This window comes from Leptopilina boulardi, unplaced genomic scaffold (genome assembly GCF_019393585.1).
Source record: "Leptopilina boulardi isolate dan_hultmark-lab unplaced genomic scaffold, ZJU_Lbou_2.1 LbouV2_310, whole genome shotgun sequence".
Lineage (NCBI taxonomy): Eukaryota > Metazoa > Arthropoda > Insecta > Hymenoptera > Figitidae > Leptopilina > Leptopilina boulardi.
Genome location: NW_026137875.1, coordinates 1,212,489 through 1,228,640, shown reverse-complemented (window position 1 = coordinate 1,228,640; position 16,152 = coordinate 1,212,489). Strand labels below are relative to the sequence as shown.

General features: G+C 28.6%; 1 protein-coding gene across 1 annotated transcript; it reads right to left on the bottom strand.

The window, feature by feature from the left end:
• Window positions 1–516: 516 nt before the first annotated feature.
• LOC127283801 (uncharacterized) lies at window positions 517–15,550 on the bottom strand. The gene is made up of 10 exons (XM_051308897.1): window positions 15,428–15,550; window positions 14,078–14,464; window positions 12,981–13,185; window positions 11,651–11,806; window positions 11,529–11,563; window positions 8,339–8,443; window positions 4,324–4,710; window positions 1,041–1,320; window positions 780–935; window positions 517–656 (listed from the first exon to the last, which is right to left on the bottom strand). The coding sequence occupies exons 1-10, from the start codon at window positions 15,508–15,510 to the stop codon at window positions 606–608; spliced, it is 1,845 nt and encodes a 614-aa protein (XP_051164854.1). The 5' UTR covers window positions 15,511–15,550; the 3' UTR covers window positions 517–605.
• Between the last annotated feature and the right edge of the window lie 602 nt (window positions 15,551–16,152).

Sequence of the window (16,152 nt, the reverse complement as noted above, 5' to 3'; positions counted from 1 at the left end):
GCGTTATTTTTTGTAATTTGAGTTCATTCCTTTTTTAAACCCATGAAGCTTTACAATTTGTAAACAATAAGTAAAGATAAACATGAAAAAATAAGAATAAAAAACATTACAAATGTTATTTTACGTTTTTACCCTGACTGAAAAGTCCAACCCTGACTAGATTTTTTTTTAAATGTTTATAACTTTTTTAATTTTGGACCAATCAATTTACGGTCTACAGCAAAAGTGTTCCTCTTTTTTAGATCTTTCCACCCATATACCACAATTGACTGAATTTATCTAAACAAAATATTTATAAATAAAAAACCAAAACTGTGTCCAACCCTGACACTATTCCCCTAATTAATTCAACAAATATTACAATTTTCTTACATCACAACTGTTATTAATCTCCAAAAAAAATATCAATTTCAATCCATTCAGTAATTTATTTAATATTTGACGCAGTGTTATAAGATTTTCACGAATTTAATAAATTAGAATTTTTTAAAATTGACTTCACCAGTCACATTTCCACATAAAATGTCGAATATGTCTTTTTTTTACATCTTCCAAACTTCGATTGTACATGAATAATATTTTTACAATATAAAAAATGATAAGTTTTATAATGAATGTTGCAAAACATTGTATGCTGAATATGAAGCCTTCAGAATCTAAAAATTATAAATATTATTAAAAACAATTAATTAATTTACCTTATTATTAAAGAATTATGATGATTCTATATTGTAACTGCAATGTAAAGAAAATAATATATAATTTTATTGTATACTAACCGATCCAAAAGAATTCAAATTAACAAATACAAGTGAACCAATAGAAATTAAAATAGGCTTTTTACAACGAATCATTATTATTAGAAGACTCTTTTTCGTTTCTTTTCCAAAATAAAGCCAATTTGTATTGAAAATTGCATCCTGCAAATCTCTACCCTGTTTAAAAGAAAATGGATTTATATATAATAAATTCTCTGCTCTCGAGATTACAGTTCCATTGTGTTGTATCAATAAAAGAAACTATTTTTAAAAAATACTCACATTAATCATTAATTCATTGGAAAACCAGCAATAAATCAATAGTTGCACCAACATACAAATTAAATAAGGAACAAGTACTAATATACTTTCAAAATTCATGGGTTCCCTCGAAAATTTGTACACAGTCAGACAAATGACAACTAAACTTGAAAAAAATTGTGCAAATAATACTTCCACGAATATATTTTTGATTTTTTCTGCATACCTGTTTTTTTTGAAAAATAAAATAATTTTTAAATATTTCTTTAAATATAATACATACACGGAGAGAACTCTCTTACTAATAATGCACAAGTAGGTGCCATTCTAATTGCTAATTTAGGTCAGATTCATGCGTTAAGTGCAACACTAGTTGCAGTGCGCGAATAGTAAAAGTCACGTACAAATTCTCCACTCAACTGTTGCTACAAACACTCCACACCTCTGTGTGCTGTATTTGCTCGAAATCCATGAAAAATCAGCATGGATTTCTTGCAAATCGAGGAAAAATGTAACGCGCGTGCGCGACGAATTTTTATAAGGTTATTCAAGTTGGGTGGGGGAAAGCCAAGATGGATGATGGCTGGTGCACAAACAGCCTATCAGCATTCATTCCCACGAGAAATTTCTCACTGAATTTGAGAAATTTCTCGTGGGAATGAATGCTGATAGGCTGTTTGTGCACCAGCCATCATCCATCTTGGCTTTCCCCCACCCAACTTGAATAACCTTATTCCTATGCGTTTCGATTTCTTTCTGTTAAGTTAAGTTTGTTTAACGTTAGCACTATACTGGCTTGCGCCTGCGTATATCTGGCCATGACCTGGTGAGTGGATGTTGCTTAAAAGTGAATATACGTACTATGTAAACGCTGAGAACGTATGATTGGTTAAATAGAAGAGCGGTAAATTTGAAATAGAAGAAAAGACAAGAAAGGAAAATTAGATTAATAAAGAAAAATAACAAAGAGGAGGGATTCCAGAGAGTAGTTTGCCGAAAGGAACCGCAGCTCCAAGTTACTCTACTGTTCACCCAGAGGGAAAAGTTCCCGACAAAACTTTCTCTCTGGAGCTCCTGAGATAAAAGCAAATTAGAAAAAGTTATTAAATCAAATCTTTATATTTATATGTTTTAAAAATCTAAACACACGAGAGACAACTCTGGGAGCAGGGTTAGTGAGAAATTGAACTGAGCTGAAAGGAGGGGAACATTTTAGAGCCCTAGAAAGAGCTTTTATTAGATTCGGTCGGAATGAGTTATATCTGGGACAAGACCAGAGAATGTGGTCAAAATCCTCCTCGACGTTGGGACAGCAAGGACAGTCACCCGATTTAATATAATTTTTTCTTGCCAAGCTAGCATTTAAATTATAATGATTGGATCTTAAGCGGCAGATTGTAGTGATCCATAGTCTGCGAGTTTCGAAGTTCGCAAACCATGGTTTCTTTCTGGGTTTAAAGTAATATTGGGTGTAATGAATACCTTTGATTTTTCCTAGGTCTAGGAAGTGTGAAGTACAACTATCTGATAATTGTTTACGCGCTATATAAAAGAAGTCAGAAAATGCTAGTGGAATGTTAACTTCGGTGGGATTAGTTGATGATTCTCTAGCTGCTCTATCTGCCTTCTCGTTACCTTCGATTCCCGCGTGACCGGGGATCCATACTAGGGTTGTAGGACGTTTTAATTCAGAAAGAATTTTCAAACGGTTTCTAATAGTTATTATTATGTAAGATTTGATTTTGTAAATACTTGTCGATTTTAAATTATTGAGAACACTAAGAGAATCTGTGCAAATAATGGTGTTAGAAAGGTTAGAGTTAATAATGTAATCTAAAGTGAATAAAATTGCGAATGCTTCTAGAGAAAAAATTGAAGCATGATTTGAAATTTTGAATTTAGAGGTTAGGTTTAAGGACGAGCAGATTAGAGCGCAACCAGCCAAATGATATTTTTCTGATTTAGAGCCGTCGGTGAAAAATAGAGTGTGATTGGGGAAGTTAGAATTAATTAGATCATTAAAAAGAATTGAAGCATTTGGTGTGTCTTGGAGTGATTTGCCCCAAGTAGTAATAATATGGGGAGTGAATAAGTGATCTTCGTAAAGGAATTCGAAGTAAGGATCAAGATCCCTACTCCTTATTCGATTTCTTTCATTGACGAAATTCACGACGCCTGCGCGTTACGTTTCAGCTCGATTTGTAAGAAATCCATGCTGATTTTTCATGGATTTCGAGCAAATGCAGCAAAGAAAGGCGTTGTGCATTTTCGTCATGTTTCTGGAGCGTTTGTTACATACACTTGTTGTAGAATTAGTATGTGGACTTATACTAATATTTCACACAGCACCGTTTTCCTATAAACTCATAAATTCGTGAAAAAATAACTCCAGTCTCAAGCGATATTTCCAAAACATATTCTGTTGGAAAAATGGTAACAGCCCGTCGTGCAATATTCGTAAGAGAGTTCTCTCAGTGTATGTGACGCTCCGCAACAAAAGCTACCTAAGCTCCTAAAATTTTTAGGTTATATTTAGTGATAATATTACCTGAATAAAAAGTTCTATTTTAATTAGGCAAAATCAAAAATAGAATTTATTAAATATTTTAGATATAATAAAGAATTAAACCCTCTTTATGTATTTTCACTTCAAAAATCAAAAATATAACCTAAAAATTGGTTTGATATTAAAAAAATCATTTAATAGATGAAATTGTTGCATGTCTCGTTTCCTTTGCCGTATTGTGTTTTTGAATATATAAATATGGACGACCAATATGGCGACTAGAATAAAAAATGCAAACAAAAAAAAATATAATTGTTGTTGTTGAAGCTTTAAAAATATTTGAATTATTCAGAATAATTAATCATATTCTTGGGCGCCATATTGGATCCGGCATTTTGAATTTAAAAAAAATAACTTCAAATCAAATTCGTAATCAGCGACCCCAAAAACCCCCGATGAAAAAGTTTCAGGCAAATCTGATAAAGTTTTAGAAAATCGTCCGCCATTTTTAATTTTTGAAAAGTAACTTCAGATTCGTAAGATTCGGCTTGTCTAAATAATTTAACTAATTTTTGAAGCTTCTACAATAAATACATTGTATTTTTTTTTGTTTGCATTTTTTCATTTCAGGCGCCATATTTGTCGTCCATATTTATATTTTCAAAAATGGCAAATGAAACTAGACATCTTAAGCTACAATTTTGTGTACTGAATAATTTTTTAATAACAATCCAATTTTCGACAGTAGGGGGTATCCGTTTGTCAGAGAATGGCCAACATTATTAAATATATTTTTACCTAAATATTGTATTATGATGAATAACAAATTTTGAAATAAAACATGATTCAAATTTTTGTTTACTTATATTTGAATGTAAAATTTTTTTCACATTTTTAACTTGATGAGGAAACTTATTTAATCGATGTTGCAAAAAATGCAATTGGCAACATGTTTGAATAATAAAACCAGCCACCAAAGAATCTACAGCCACATGAACGCTTGCTATTGCAAAATGACCAATAAGCTCATGAATCCACGTTATTAAAAAATTTTCTTCATTTAATTCATATGGTCGCCAAGTATTAAGAGCTTTTGTTCTTTCGTCACCTTCTTTTATAAAAATTATTGTATACATTGAAAATACAGCAATTCCAACCGGAATTGAATAAGTGGTGATAACTTTTCTGTGTAATTATAATGAAATTTATACAATTGACATATTTTACAAATTCTAGTTTCTAAATTTAAATTAACTAATTGAAATTAGTGTATACTTATCGCTAATTTCAGATTTAAAGAGTATATCTGATCGCATCTGGAACAAAAGTGTTTACGATGGATCAAATATAGCGAAATTTTTTAATAATTCGCTTAAGATTGTAGAACGGTCTCTGAAATTCTTTGCTAAGAAGACATCTTTAATTATCGCACTATAAAAACAGCACTGAACGTGAAAATGATAAACATTGATTTTAACCCCTTCGCAGTCGAGTAGAAAAATCGTTTGTGGGCCCAAAACGGTCCAAAAAAAAAGAAGTTTTCAAAAAAATTTTATATCATCATATAAAAGATTTTTGATGTCGCTGAATCGGAATTTAAGGTCAAATTTTAAAAATTCAAAATGGCGGACCCAATATGTCGGAAAAATTGATTCGATTCGTTCAAAATTCGGTACTCGGGAGTTTTTTGGGTCGCTGCACGGAGGGAAATAGATGGTAAGAACTTATGATCTTAAGATGGTAAAAAGTAGATATTATCCGGTACTATCATTATGCTACTCGGTACTATCAAAGATGTTACAAAAAGTATGGTTATGTTACCCACTACAATCAAGATGTTACTTCGTACAATCTGGATAGTAACTGATAGAATCTAGATTGCTGTCCGTATATGTAAGACCAAATATGGTACCTGGTACTATCTAGATAGTACCCTGTACCATCTATTTCTCTCCGTGTGAATCCAAATTCAATGTCAGATTTTAAAAATTTTAAATGGCGGACCCAATATGGCGGAAAAATTTAAAGTTGATTCGATTCGTTCAAAATTTAGTACTCGGGGGTTTTTTGAGTCGCTAAATCCAAATTTGATGTCAGATTTTTAAAATTATAAATGGCTGACCCAATATGGCCACTTAATATAGGGGAAAAAATTTTAAATTGATTCGATTTGTTCAAAATTCGGTACTTGGGGGTTTTTTGGGTGGCTGAATCCAAATCAGACCTCAAATTTAGATTCAGCGACCCTAAAAATCCCCGAGTACCAAATTTTGAACGAATCGAATAAATTTTTAATTTTTCCGCCATATTGGATCTGTCATTTTGAATTTTTTAATTCTGACCTCAAATTTGGATTCAGCAACCCCAAAAATCCCCGAGTACCGAATTTTGAACGAATCGAATAAATTTTAAATTTTTCCGCCATTTTGAATTTTTTAAATCTGACCTCAAATTTGGATATAGCGACCCCGAAAACCTTAGTATACACATTGACACTCAATTCTAATTATATTTAGTATTTTTTTCTAATGTGGACGGTCACATATATGTCCAAAATCACAAAGGTGGCAAGACTTTTTTTGGACATATATGGACCATCGACAGTCAAGGGGTTAAATATCATATTTTTAAAATTTAAAATGGCGAATCCAATATGGCTGATAAAATTTAAAAATTGATTGAAGATAAATTATCTGAGTGTTTTGACCGATTTTATAAAAAGTGTCAGTGTTTCAAAAAAAAATTATTTTTAAATCAATGTTTATCATTTTTACGTTCAGTGCCGTTTTTATAGAGCGATAATTAAAAATTTCTTTTTGCCAAAAAATATCAGAGACCGTTCGACAACGTTAAAAAAAAACTCTTAAAACCGCGCTGCCAAGTTGAAGTATGAACTTTTTGTATTCATTTCATGAACACTTTGCTTCCTCATGGAGATTTTTTGTGATCAATTTATAGTAACTTATTTATAGTATTATAATAATTTTAAAAAGGTGTTATAAGTTTGAATATTTTTGGGAGTTTACAGAGATAGATTTTTAGCATATCAATAACTTCTTAATATTTTATAATAAAATGTTCAATAATATGTCAATTGATTCGTTTTTAAATATTCTCCAAGTTGTTTATAATAAATTTAAAATTACATAAATATTTTTTAATAAATAATGCAAAAAGGCAGGTTTTTCAACATTTTTCAATTTCAAAATTTTAATAATTCTGGATAAAATAAAAATAGAATTTTTGCTAATAGGTTAAAAGATGCGTCTTGAAAAACTCTATAAAATTAAAGAAAAATATTCATAGGCGTCATTACATTTTTTTTTAAAGTTATGAGCAAAAAACCATTTTTCAAAAATGTTAAAAAAACCAAAAAATAATAGTTCATTCTTGTTAATATGGCTCAAAGTACTCTCATTATTTGTCCGCCAGTCAGAACTATAATTTAAAGAAAATTTGTATCCTTTCAGTTCTTATAGTATTTAAGATATTTATAAAAATGTAGTGTATACACACACATACACACACGGAACGACATTTTTTAAAAATGTGATTTTTGGATTCCAGAGGTCAAAAAACATAAAGATACATCAAAAAAATCGAGTTCGAAAAATTTCGGTATTACAATGCTTCCTCCATGAAGAAGCAAAATGTTAAAATTTGAATTTGACTGCTAATTAAATGAAATCAAAAATAAATTTGAATTTGATATCAAAGTGAAATCAAAAAATAAATTTGTCAAATTAAGTGGAAGTTTCGTCAATTTGTTTCAATATCTCCATTATTTATGGGATATACCACGTCAACACGGACTGAGCCCTGAACAAAAATTGTTTTGATGAATTTAAACGTTCTATAGCGCGTGCAGCTTTTTATATAAGGTCGCTTATTACAAATCCGACGTTATTTTTTGAAATATTACTTGGGTCTTTTACTGCGTTAAAATAATCTTTTAAGATATTTTCTTTTTAGCGCTCTGATTTTAAAAAGAAAATAGCTTAACGGCATGTGGGAATCTCCCACGTGACTTAGTATGGGAAAATGTGTTTTGGTAGTATACATTTCACTCTAAAATGAGAAAAGATTTTTGTCTAAAATTTTGAGGGATGATACATTAGGGTACAAAGAATTTCGCTGTTCTCCGAAAAATGCATAATTTTGAGTAAAATTATTTAAAAACTGATGTTTAAAAAACAAAATCATTTCTCCAAAATTTTAACCCAAAATCATTTTTTATTTCAGAGTAACTTTCAAACCACAAAAAAACGTCCTTTGCCCACATGCCCTTAAAAGATCATTTTAACGGAGTAAAAGACGCAAGTAATATTCCAAAAAATATAACGTCAGGTTCGTAATCAGCGACCCTAAAAACGGTTAAAGAATTATTTTCAGAATTATTTACCTCCGTTTTTAGCTTTTAATTCACATAAAAGTTTTTTGAAATTTTTGGACTTTTTGACTTTTGACAGCTCATATTGGCATGAAAAATGGAAATTTTGAAAATTCGCCTATCCGTATCTTAAATTAGACGAATGTAAAAATTTTTTAAGCCCTAGAACGTTTAAATCCATCAAAGCAATTTATAAAAAAAAATTTAAGCACAGGATCATTTAACAGCAAATTTAATAATCAGTAACCTATCAGACTCACATTTCTAATTTATACACAAATTGTGACTTTAGTTTCAAACATTTTACAATATAAAATTTTTATTACTGTACTTTTGTTAATATTTGCTTCATTTCTTATAATTATTAAATTATATGATTAATATTATTCATTATTACATATTCCTTTAATTTTTTATACATACTTGGCCATCTCATCAAATTTCATTTGTATGTCGAGTTCAACAGTATCTTGCGGTTGACAATGATCCTCTAACAATGTACTCATTAAAGATTTAATTTTTTCATGTCTGCATAAAATTATCAAAGTTTTCACCCAACCGTTAAGTAATGTAAATAATAAAAATAAATTTTCTATTATTATCTCTTTGGTATTTTTTGAAGAAAATAATAATAATAATATGGGAGCTAGACCAATTGTTAATATTAAGAACATTATAAAAATTGAATACACAATGTAAATCACTCTTAAAATTGTTGTTTCAAAAGGTTGCCACAGTCCACAAAATGTTATCATTAAAAATATTGGTTTTAAAATATCATTCAATTGCCTTTTAAAAGTGTTTTCATTTTCTTTTATCGTTATTGAATTAATATTATATTTTATTATTAATTTTTTTATTGAATCAATTTTTTGTATACAATTATACATTTCTTATGTTTACTTGCAATAACTTTGATGATTTACAATTGAATGATGTGTTTTAAGTCCCCACTTCTTTAAATATTGATTTTTTTTTTTTAATGTATTTTCATATACATAAGTATTTTATTATGGGGGCGTATGTAGCATCTCTTGATAATAGCTCTTTGTCAGGCAAAATTTGTATTAAATTTTAGATGCAAAAACAATAACCCTTCTTCTATATATATGAGAGATTCTTTTTCAATCGCCCCAGCCCAAAAAGTCAATGTTCTGGGATTGGCTTCATACTTTGGTAAATTGTTGTCCTATATGATAGTAATAAATCCCTAAAATATAAACTCATTAAAAAAATATTTGTAGAAAGTAGAGGGGGTTGAAGTTTTGACGTTAAGGGTAACATTGTCATTTTCAAATCCGTATAACTTTGACAAAATTTAATGGATTTTAATTTATCCATAATGAATTTTAATGCATTTTTCACGTACTTTTCAAAAATGTATACGAAATTTAAAAAAAAAAATTTTTAACCCCTTTTTTTCAAAATCAACCCTTATTTTTCGATTTTCACCCCTTCGGGTATTTTTTTTTTTTTTTTTTTTATTTTCATTGGAAAGCTGAGGTTTTTTCCGATGAGCTATGTAAATATGAAAATGGGACAACAATAATTTTGTGAGTAACAGAATATTAAAGTAGGCGGTGCCGATAAGGGGTGTACCTGGAGATCATCTTTGAGGATTTAGATAGGCACCGCCTAATTTAACATTATGTTACTCACAAAATTATTGTTGTCCCATTTTCATATTTACATAGCTCATCGGAAAAAACCTCAGCTTTCCAATGAAAATAAAAAAAAAACAAAAAAAAATTCCTGAAGGGGTGAAAATCGAAAAATAAGGGTTGATTTTGAAAAAAAAGGGGTCAAAATTTTTTTTTTTTAAATTTTGTATACATTTTTGAAAAGTACGTGAAAAATGCAATAAAATTCATTATAGATAAATTAAAATCCATTAATTTTTGTCATAGTTATACAGATTTGAAAATGACAATGTTACCCTTAACGGCACCCTTATCGGCACCGCCTACTTTAATATTCTGTTACTCACAAAATTATTGTTGTCCCATTTTCATATTTACATAGCTCATCGGAAAAAACCTCAGCTTTCCAATGAAAATAAAAAAAAAAAAAAAAAAATACCCGAAGGGGTGAAAATCGAAAAATAAGGGTTGATTTTGAAAAAAAAGGGGTTAAAAATTTTTTTTTTTAAATTTCGTAAACATTTTTGAAAAGTACGTGAAAAATGCAATAAAATTCATTATAGATAAATTAAAATCCATTAACTTTTGTCATAGTTATACGGATTTGAAAATGACAATGTTACCCTTAACGTCAAAACTTCAACCCCCTCTACTTTCTACAAATATTTTTTTAATGAGTTTATATTTTAGGGATTTATTACTATCATATAGGACAACAATTTACCAAAGTATGAAGCCAATCCCAGAACATTGACTTTTTGGGCTGGGGCGATTGAAAAAGAATCTCTCATATATGAAAGTCATTTATTATAAAAAAAGATAATTTTCTTAATTGACAAATTCTTATTTATTATAAATATGCTTTGAGAATAATTTAGCCTCCAAATGAAATATCTTCATTTGATTAGAGTGCCAGTTCGAGTGTAAATCAAGTCATTGTATTTGGAGGATAAATTATTGTTTCCGGATGAAAATTTTTTCTTACAAATAAAATTAACGATGTAATTTAAAAATGAATGTTTAAGAGTGTCGAACGGTATCTGAAAATTTTTGGCAATTAATTATCGCCCTATAAAAACGGCACTGAACGTGAAAATGATAAACATTATGATTTTAAAACACTTTTTTCTCAAAACACGGATACTTTTTATAAAATCAGCCAACATACCAAGGATTCTTATATATAAATTTCCTAAATTCGAAAGATTGTAAATAAAAAGTAGGAAAGTAATATAATGACACGTTCATTACGTTCTGTCGCCGTTAGGTGGCAGAAGCATGCAGTGAGCACAAAGTCGCAGCTGTCATTATATTACTTTTCCTACTTTTCGTTTTAAAATCGCGTTTTTCAATAGATTTGCACAATCTTTCGAATTTAGAATATTTATAAGATAAGTATCCTTGATGTTTGGGACGATTTTATAAAAAATGTCCGCGTTTCAAAAAAAAAGTATTTTAAAATCAATGTTTATTATTTTCACGTTCAGTGCCCTTTTTATTGGCGATTCAAACAGCTACACTAGCGCCACAGTTGAACTAATTTAGGTGTGACTCGCTCTGTAGCACTCCATGTGTTTTAAATTATTTTTTTTTATTTAACGCTTAAAAATAATTTTACAAACGCAATAAAAATATCAGAATAATTAAATAATTTGAAATAAACTGTCAAAACAGAGACTGCTTTAGAGCGAGTCACGCCTAAATTAGTTCAACTGTGGCGCTAGTGTAGCTGTTTGAATCGCCAATATGGCGATAATTAAATGCCAAACAATTTTAGAGATCGTTCGACACTCTTAAAAAAAATTGTTTCAAAAATAATTGACAAGAAAAATTATTATTTTTTTCTATACTATTTTCTAAATTATTAAAAAAAATTAAACTCAATGTACGAAATTATATATGTAAAGAAGCTCAAGTAACTATGAGTAATTTTTTATAATTTAAATTAATATAAGTTTTATAATGAATGTTGCAATACATTGTATGCTGAATACGAAGCCTTCAGAATCTAAAATTTTTAAATATTGTTAAAAAAAATGAATAAACAAATATATCCCATTTTATAATAAATTATATACTTGTCGCATATACTAACCGATGCGAAGGAATTTAAATTGACAAATACAAATGAACCAATAGAAATTAAAATAGGCTTTTTGCAACGAATCATTATTATTAAAAGGCTTTTTTTCGTTTCATTTTCAAAATAAAGCCAATTTGTTTCAAAAATTGCTGTCTGCAAATCTTTACTCTGTATAAAATATTATTAAATATGTAAAATATTATTTTTCTACTATATATGTACACTGAAATACAACATCCGAAAAAATATTTTATTTCAACTATAGGGGAATAGTGTCAGGGTTGGACACTTGGCTTTTTTAAATAAGAACACTAGCGCCACCTGTGCGCGTACGTGACGAATCTTCTAGTAGTGTAACCTAACTTTTTGTGGCATTACATTTTTGGAGAAACAAAAGTAGCGTCTCCTGTGACTTCGGTGCAATTGAAGAGACAAAAAAAGTTTTGTTTGACTTGTGAAAAAACCTAAAAAATGTGTAAAAAAAAGGAAGAATTCGGCAAGGTAAGCTTATTGAATGTATTGTGGGGTACATAATTTAAGAAGAAAAAAAGTGAACAATCGAATCGCGGCACATGTCTGGTTATGGTTAGCACAATTCGAAAATGATGCTTCTAGTTAGGGTTGGACACTTTATACAGTTAGGGTTGGACACCCATATTAATTATGAATTTGACACAATTTATAAATAAATATACAAATAAATTTTATTTTATTGATATTTCAGTGCAAAATTGTGCCAAAGATATTAGAAAAATAATACTTAAATTGTATAAATTTTGTTCATCATTTCATTGAGTTATTTGGAACAATAAAGCGTTATTTTTTGTAATTTGAGTTCATTCCTTTTTAAACCCATGAAGCTTTACAATTTGTAAACAATAAGTAAAGACAAACATGAAAAAATAAGAATAAAAAACATTACAAATGTTATTTTACGTTTTTACCAATAATGCGTTTCGATTTTCAAAAAGTGTCCAACCCTGACTAGATTTTTTTTTAAATGTTTATAACTTTTTTAATTTTGGACCAATCAATTTACGGTCCACAGCAAAAGTGTTCCTCTTTTGTAGATCTTTCCACCCATATACCACAATTGACTGAATTTATCTAAACAAAATATTTATAAACAAAAAACTAAAACTGTGTCCAACCCTGACATTATTCCCCTACATAAATTATATTAAGAAAATAAAAATATATTTTGTTTTAAATTTAAATAATAATTTGTTGAAATATTAGAAAAAATAATTGTAATTCAATAAATCATTATAAAAATGATGTCAACCTAGAAATCTGAGATTACTGTTAGGATCATTTTGAGTAACTTGAAATTTGTACTCACATTAAGCATTAATTCATTAGAAAACCAACAATAAATGAAAAGTTGCATCAACATGCAAATCATATATGGAACAAGTAATAATACACTATCAAAACTCAGTGGTTCCTTTGAGAGTTTGTACACTGTTAGACAAATGACAACTAAACTTGAAAAAAATTGTGCGAATAATACTTCGACGAATATATTTTTGATTTTTTCCGCATATCTGTTATTTCATAAAAAAAATTATTTTAAAATATATTCGTTTAAACGGAATAAATAAATTTATGAGGCAAATTTTCTGAACTGCGATCAAACTGAAAAATATTTTTTTTCAGATCGAGATGAATTTTGCCTCTTATGGGAGATTCTCCAAAAAACTGGTCATTATCGAAGAGAAAAAAATTTGTTTTTCTTAAATTAACTGGACAGAGAGACCTTTAATTATCGACCTATAAAAACGGAACAGAATGTGAAAATGATAAACATTGATTTTAAAATACTTTTTTCTCGAAACGCGGATACTTTTTTCAAAATCAACCAAAATACCAAGGATCCTTATCTTATAAATTTTCTAAATCCGAAAGATTGTGCAAATCTATTGAAAAACGCGATTTTAAAACGAAAAGTAGGAAAAGTAATATAATGACAACTGCGACTTTGTACTCCCTGCATGCTTCTGCCATCTGACGGCGACAGAACGTAATGAATGTGTCATTATATTACTTTCCTACTTTTTATTTTGTAATCGCTTTTTTGCATGGATTCGTACAATCTTTCGAATTTAGGAAATTTATATATAAGAATCCTTGGTACGTTGGCTGATTTTATAAAAAGTGTCCGTGTTTTGAGAAAAAAGTGTTTTAAAATCATAATGTTTATCATTTTCACGTTCAGTGCCGTTTTTATAGGGCACTTTTTTTTATTCTTTGGCAAAGAATTTCAGAGACCGTTCAAAACTCTTATGTGATTTTTAAATGATATTTTCAAATAATTCAATGACATTTGGAAAAAATAATTTAAAACAAATATTTATAGATAACATAACACAACGGCATAAAAATACCCTTTTTTCGAGATTCGCCCATAATAATATAGTTAAAAATGTTTTTTTTTACCGAAATATTATATTATGATGTATAACAAATTTTGAAATATAAAATAACTCGAATTCCTGTTTATTTTTATTTGAATGTAAAGATTTTTGATTATTTTCAACTTGATAAGAAAAATTATCCAATCGATGCTGCAAAAAATACAATTGACAACATGTCAGAATAATAAAACCAGGCACCAAAGAATCTACGGCCATATGAACAGTTGCTATTGCAAAATGGCCAATAAATTCATGAACCCATGTTAGAAACAAATTTTCTTCTTTTAATTTATATGGTCGCCATGTATTAAGAATTTTAACTCTTTCATCACCTTCTTTCATAAAAAATATTGAATACATCAAAACTACAGAAATTCCAACTGCAGTTGAATAAGTGACGGTGACTTTCCTGAATAATATAAAAAAGATTTATTATTCATGTATTAATTTAAAAAAATATATTAACAAAAAGAAAGTGTTGAAATCAAACTAAAAAAAATTAAATGGGACTGAAAAAAATTAATATAAATTCTATAAATAGAATTAAACTCTGATTATCATAAATGTCGATAATGCAGAAAAACTAAGATTTTTACCTTATGGCATTGAAAGAAATTAAATAGATAAACCAATTCCATTTTTGGAATGGAAACTTTTTCAACGTCGCCCATTGCGGAAGAAATTATTTGGGATTAAAAAAATTATGAATAATAATTCTATTCAACGGAATTCATAATTTAGAAATATATTGTTAGAAGTGTTCAACGGTCTCTGAAATTCTTTGGCATATAATAATAAAAACGGCATTGAACATGAAAATGATAAAGATTGATTTTAAAATACTTTTTTCTCGAAACGCGGACGCTTTTTTCAAAATCGTCGGAAATATCAAAGATCCTTATATCTTAGAATTTTTTTAATTTCGAAAGATTGTGCAAATCCATGCAAAAACGCGTTTGCAAAATGAAAAGTAGGAAAGTAATATAATGACAACTGCTACTTTGTACTCCCTGCATGCTTCTGCCATCTGACGGCGACAGAACGTAATGAACGTGTCATTATATTACTTTCCTACTTTTTATTTTGTAATCGCGTTTTTGCATGGATTCGTACCATCTTTTGGATTTGGGAAATTTATATATAAGAATCCTTGGTACGTTGGCTGATTTTATAAAAAGTGTCTATGTTTCGAGAAAAAAGTGTTTTAAAATCATGTTTATAATTTACCATTTAATGGTCTCTCTTTGCTAAAGAATTTCAGAGACCGTTCGACACTCTTCAAAAAGATATTTGCTTTTTTTTTATATAATTATTATATATTATTATAATATATTCATTTAGATATATACCTACTTTATTTTATCATACATACTTGGCAACTTCATCAAATTTCTGTTGTATCTCAAGTTCAGAAATATCTTGCGGTTGACAATGATCTTCTAACAATGTATTCATTAAGGATTTAATTTCTTTATGTCTACATAAAATTATCAAAGCTTTCACCCAACCGTTAAACAATGTAAATAGTAAAAATGAGTTGTCTATAATTATCTCTTTGCTATTCGTTGAAGAAAACAATAATAAACATACAAGAGCTATACCAACTGTTAACATTAAAAACATTATAAAAATTGAATACAAAATATAAATTATTCTTAAAATTGAAGTTTCAAACGGTTGCCATAGTCCACAAAATTTCATTACTAAAAATATTGGTTTCAAAATATCATTCAATTGTCTTTTAAAAATATTTTTATTTTCTTTTATCATTATTGAATTAGTATTAATATATTTTCAATAATATTTTTATGAGTATTTTTGAAATTGGATTATTTTTTTTATATATATAAATAAATTATGTTTCTTTGATATATCAACAGCAATATAAGTCGAATGGTTTACAATTGAATGATGTGTTTTTAGTCCCCACTTCTTTAAATATTGATTTGTTATTTAATGTATTTTCATATGCATAAGTATTTTATGGGGGCGTATGTCGCATCTCTTGATAATAGCTCTTTGTCAGGCAAAATTTATATTAAATTTTCGATGCAAAAGCAATAACCCTTCTTCTAAATATATAAAGGGTCTTTTATT

Bases quoted from the DNA above. Each gene is read 5' to 3' on its own strand.
- LOC127283801 (XM_051308897.1), bottom strand. From the start codon at position 15,510: ATGAATACATTGTTAGAAGATCATTGTCAACCGCAAGATATTTCTGAA. The intron at 11,807-12,980 runs GTGAGTACAAAT...TATTTTATACAG, and splicing joins CTAATGAATTAATGCTTAAT to AGTAAAGATTTGCAGACAGC. The intron at 4,711-8,338 runs GTATGTATAAAA...ATAATTACACAG, and splicing joins AAATTTGATGAGATGGCCAA to AAAAGTTATCACCACTTATT.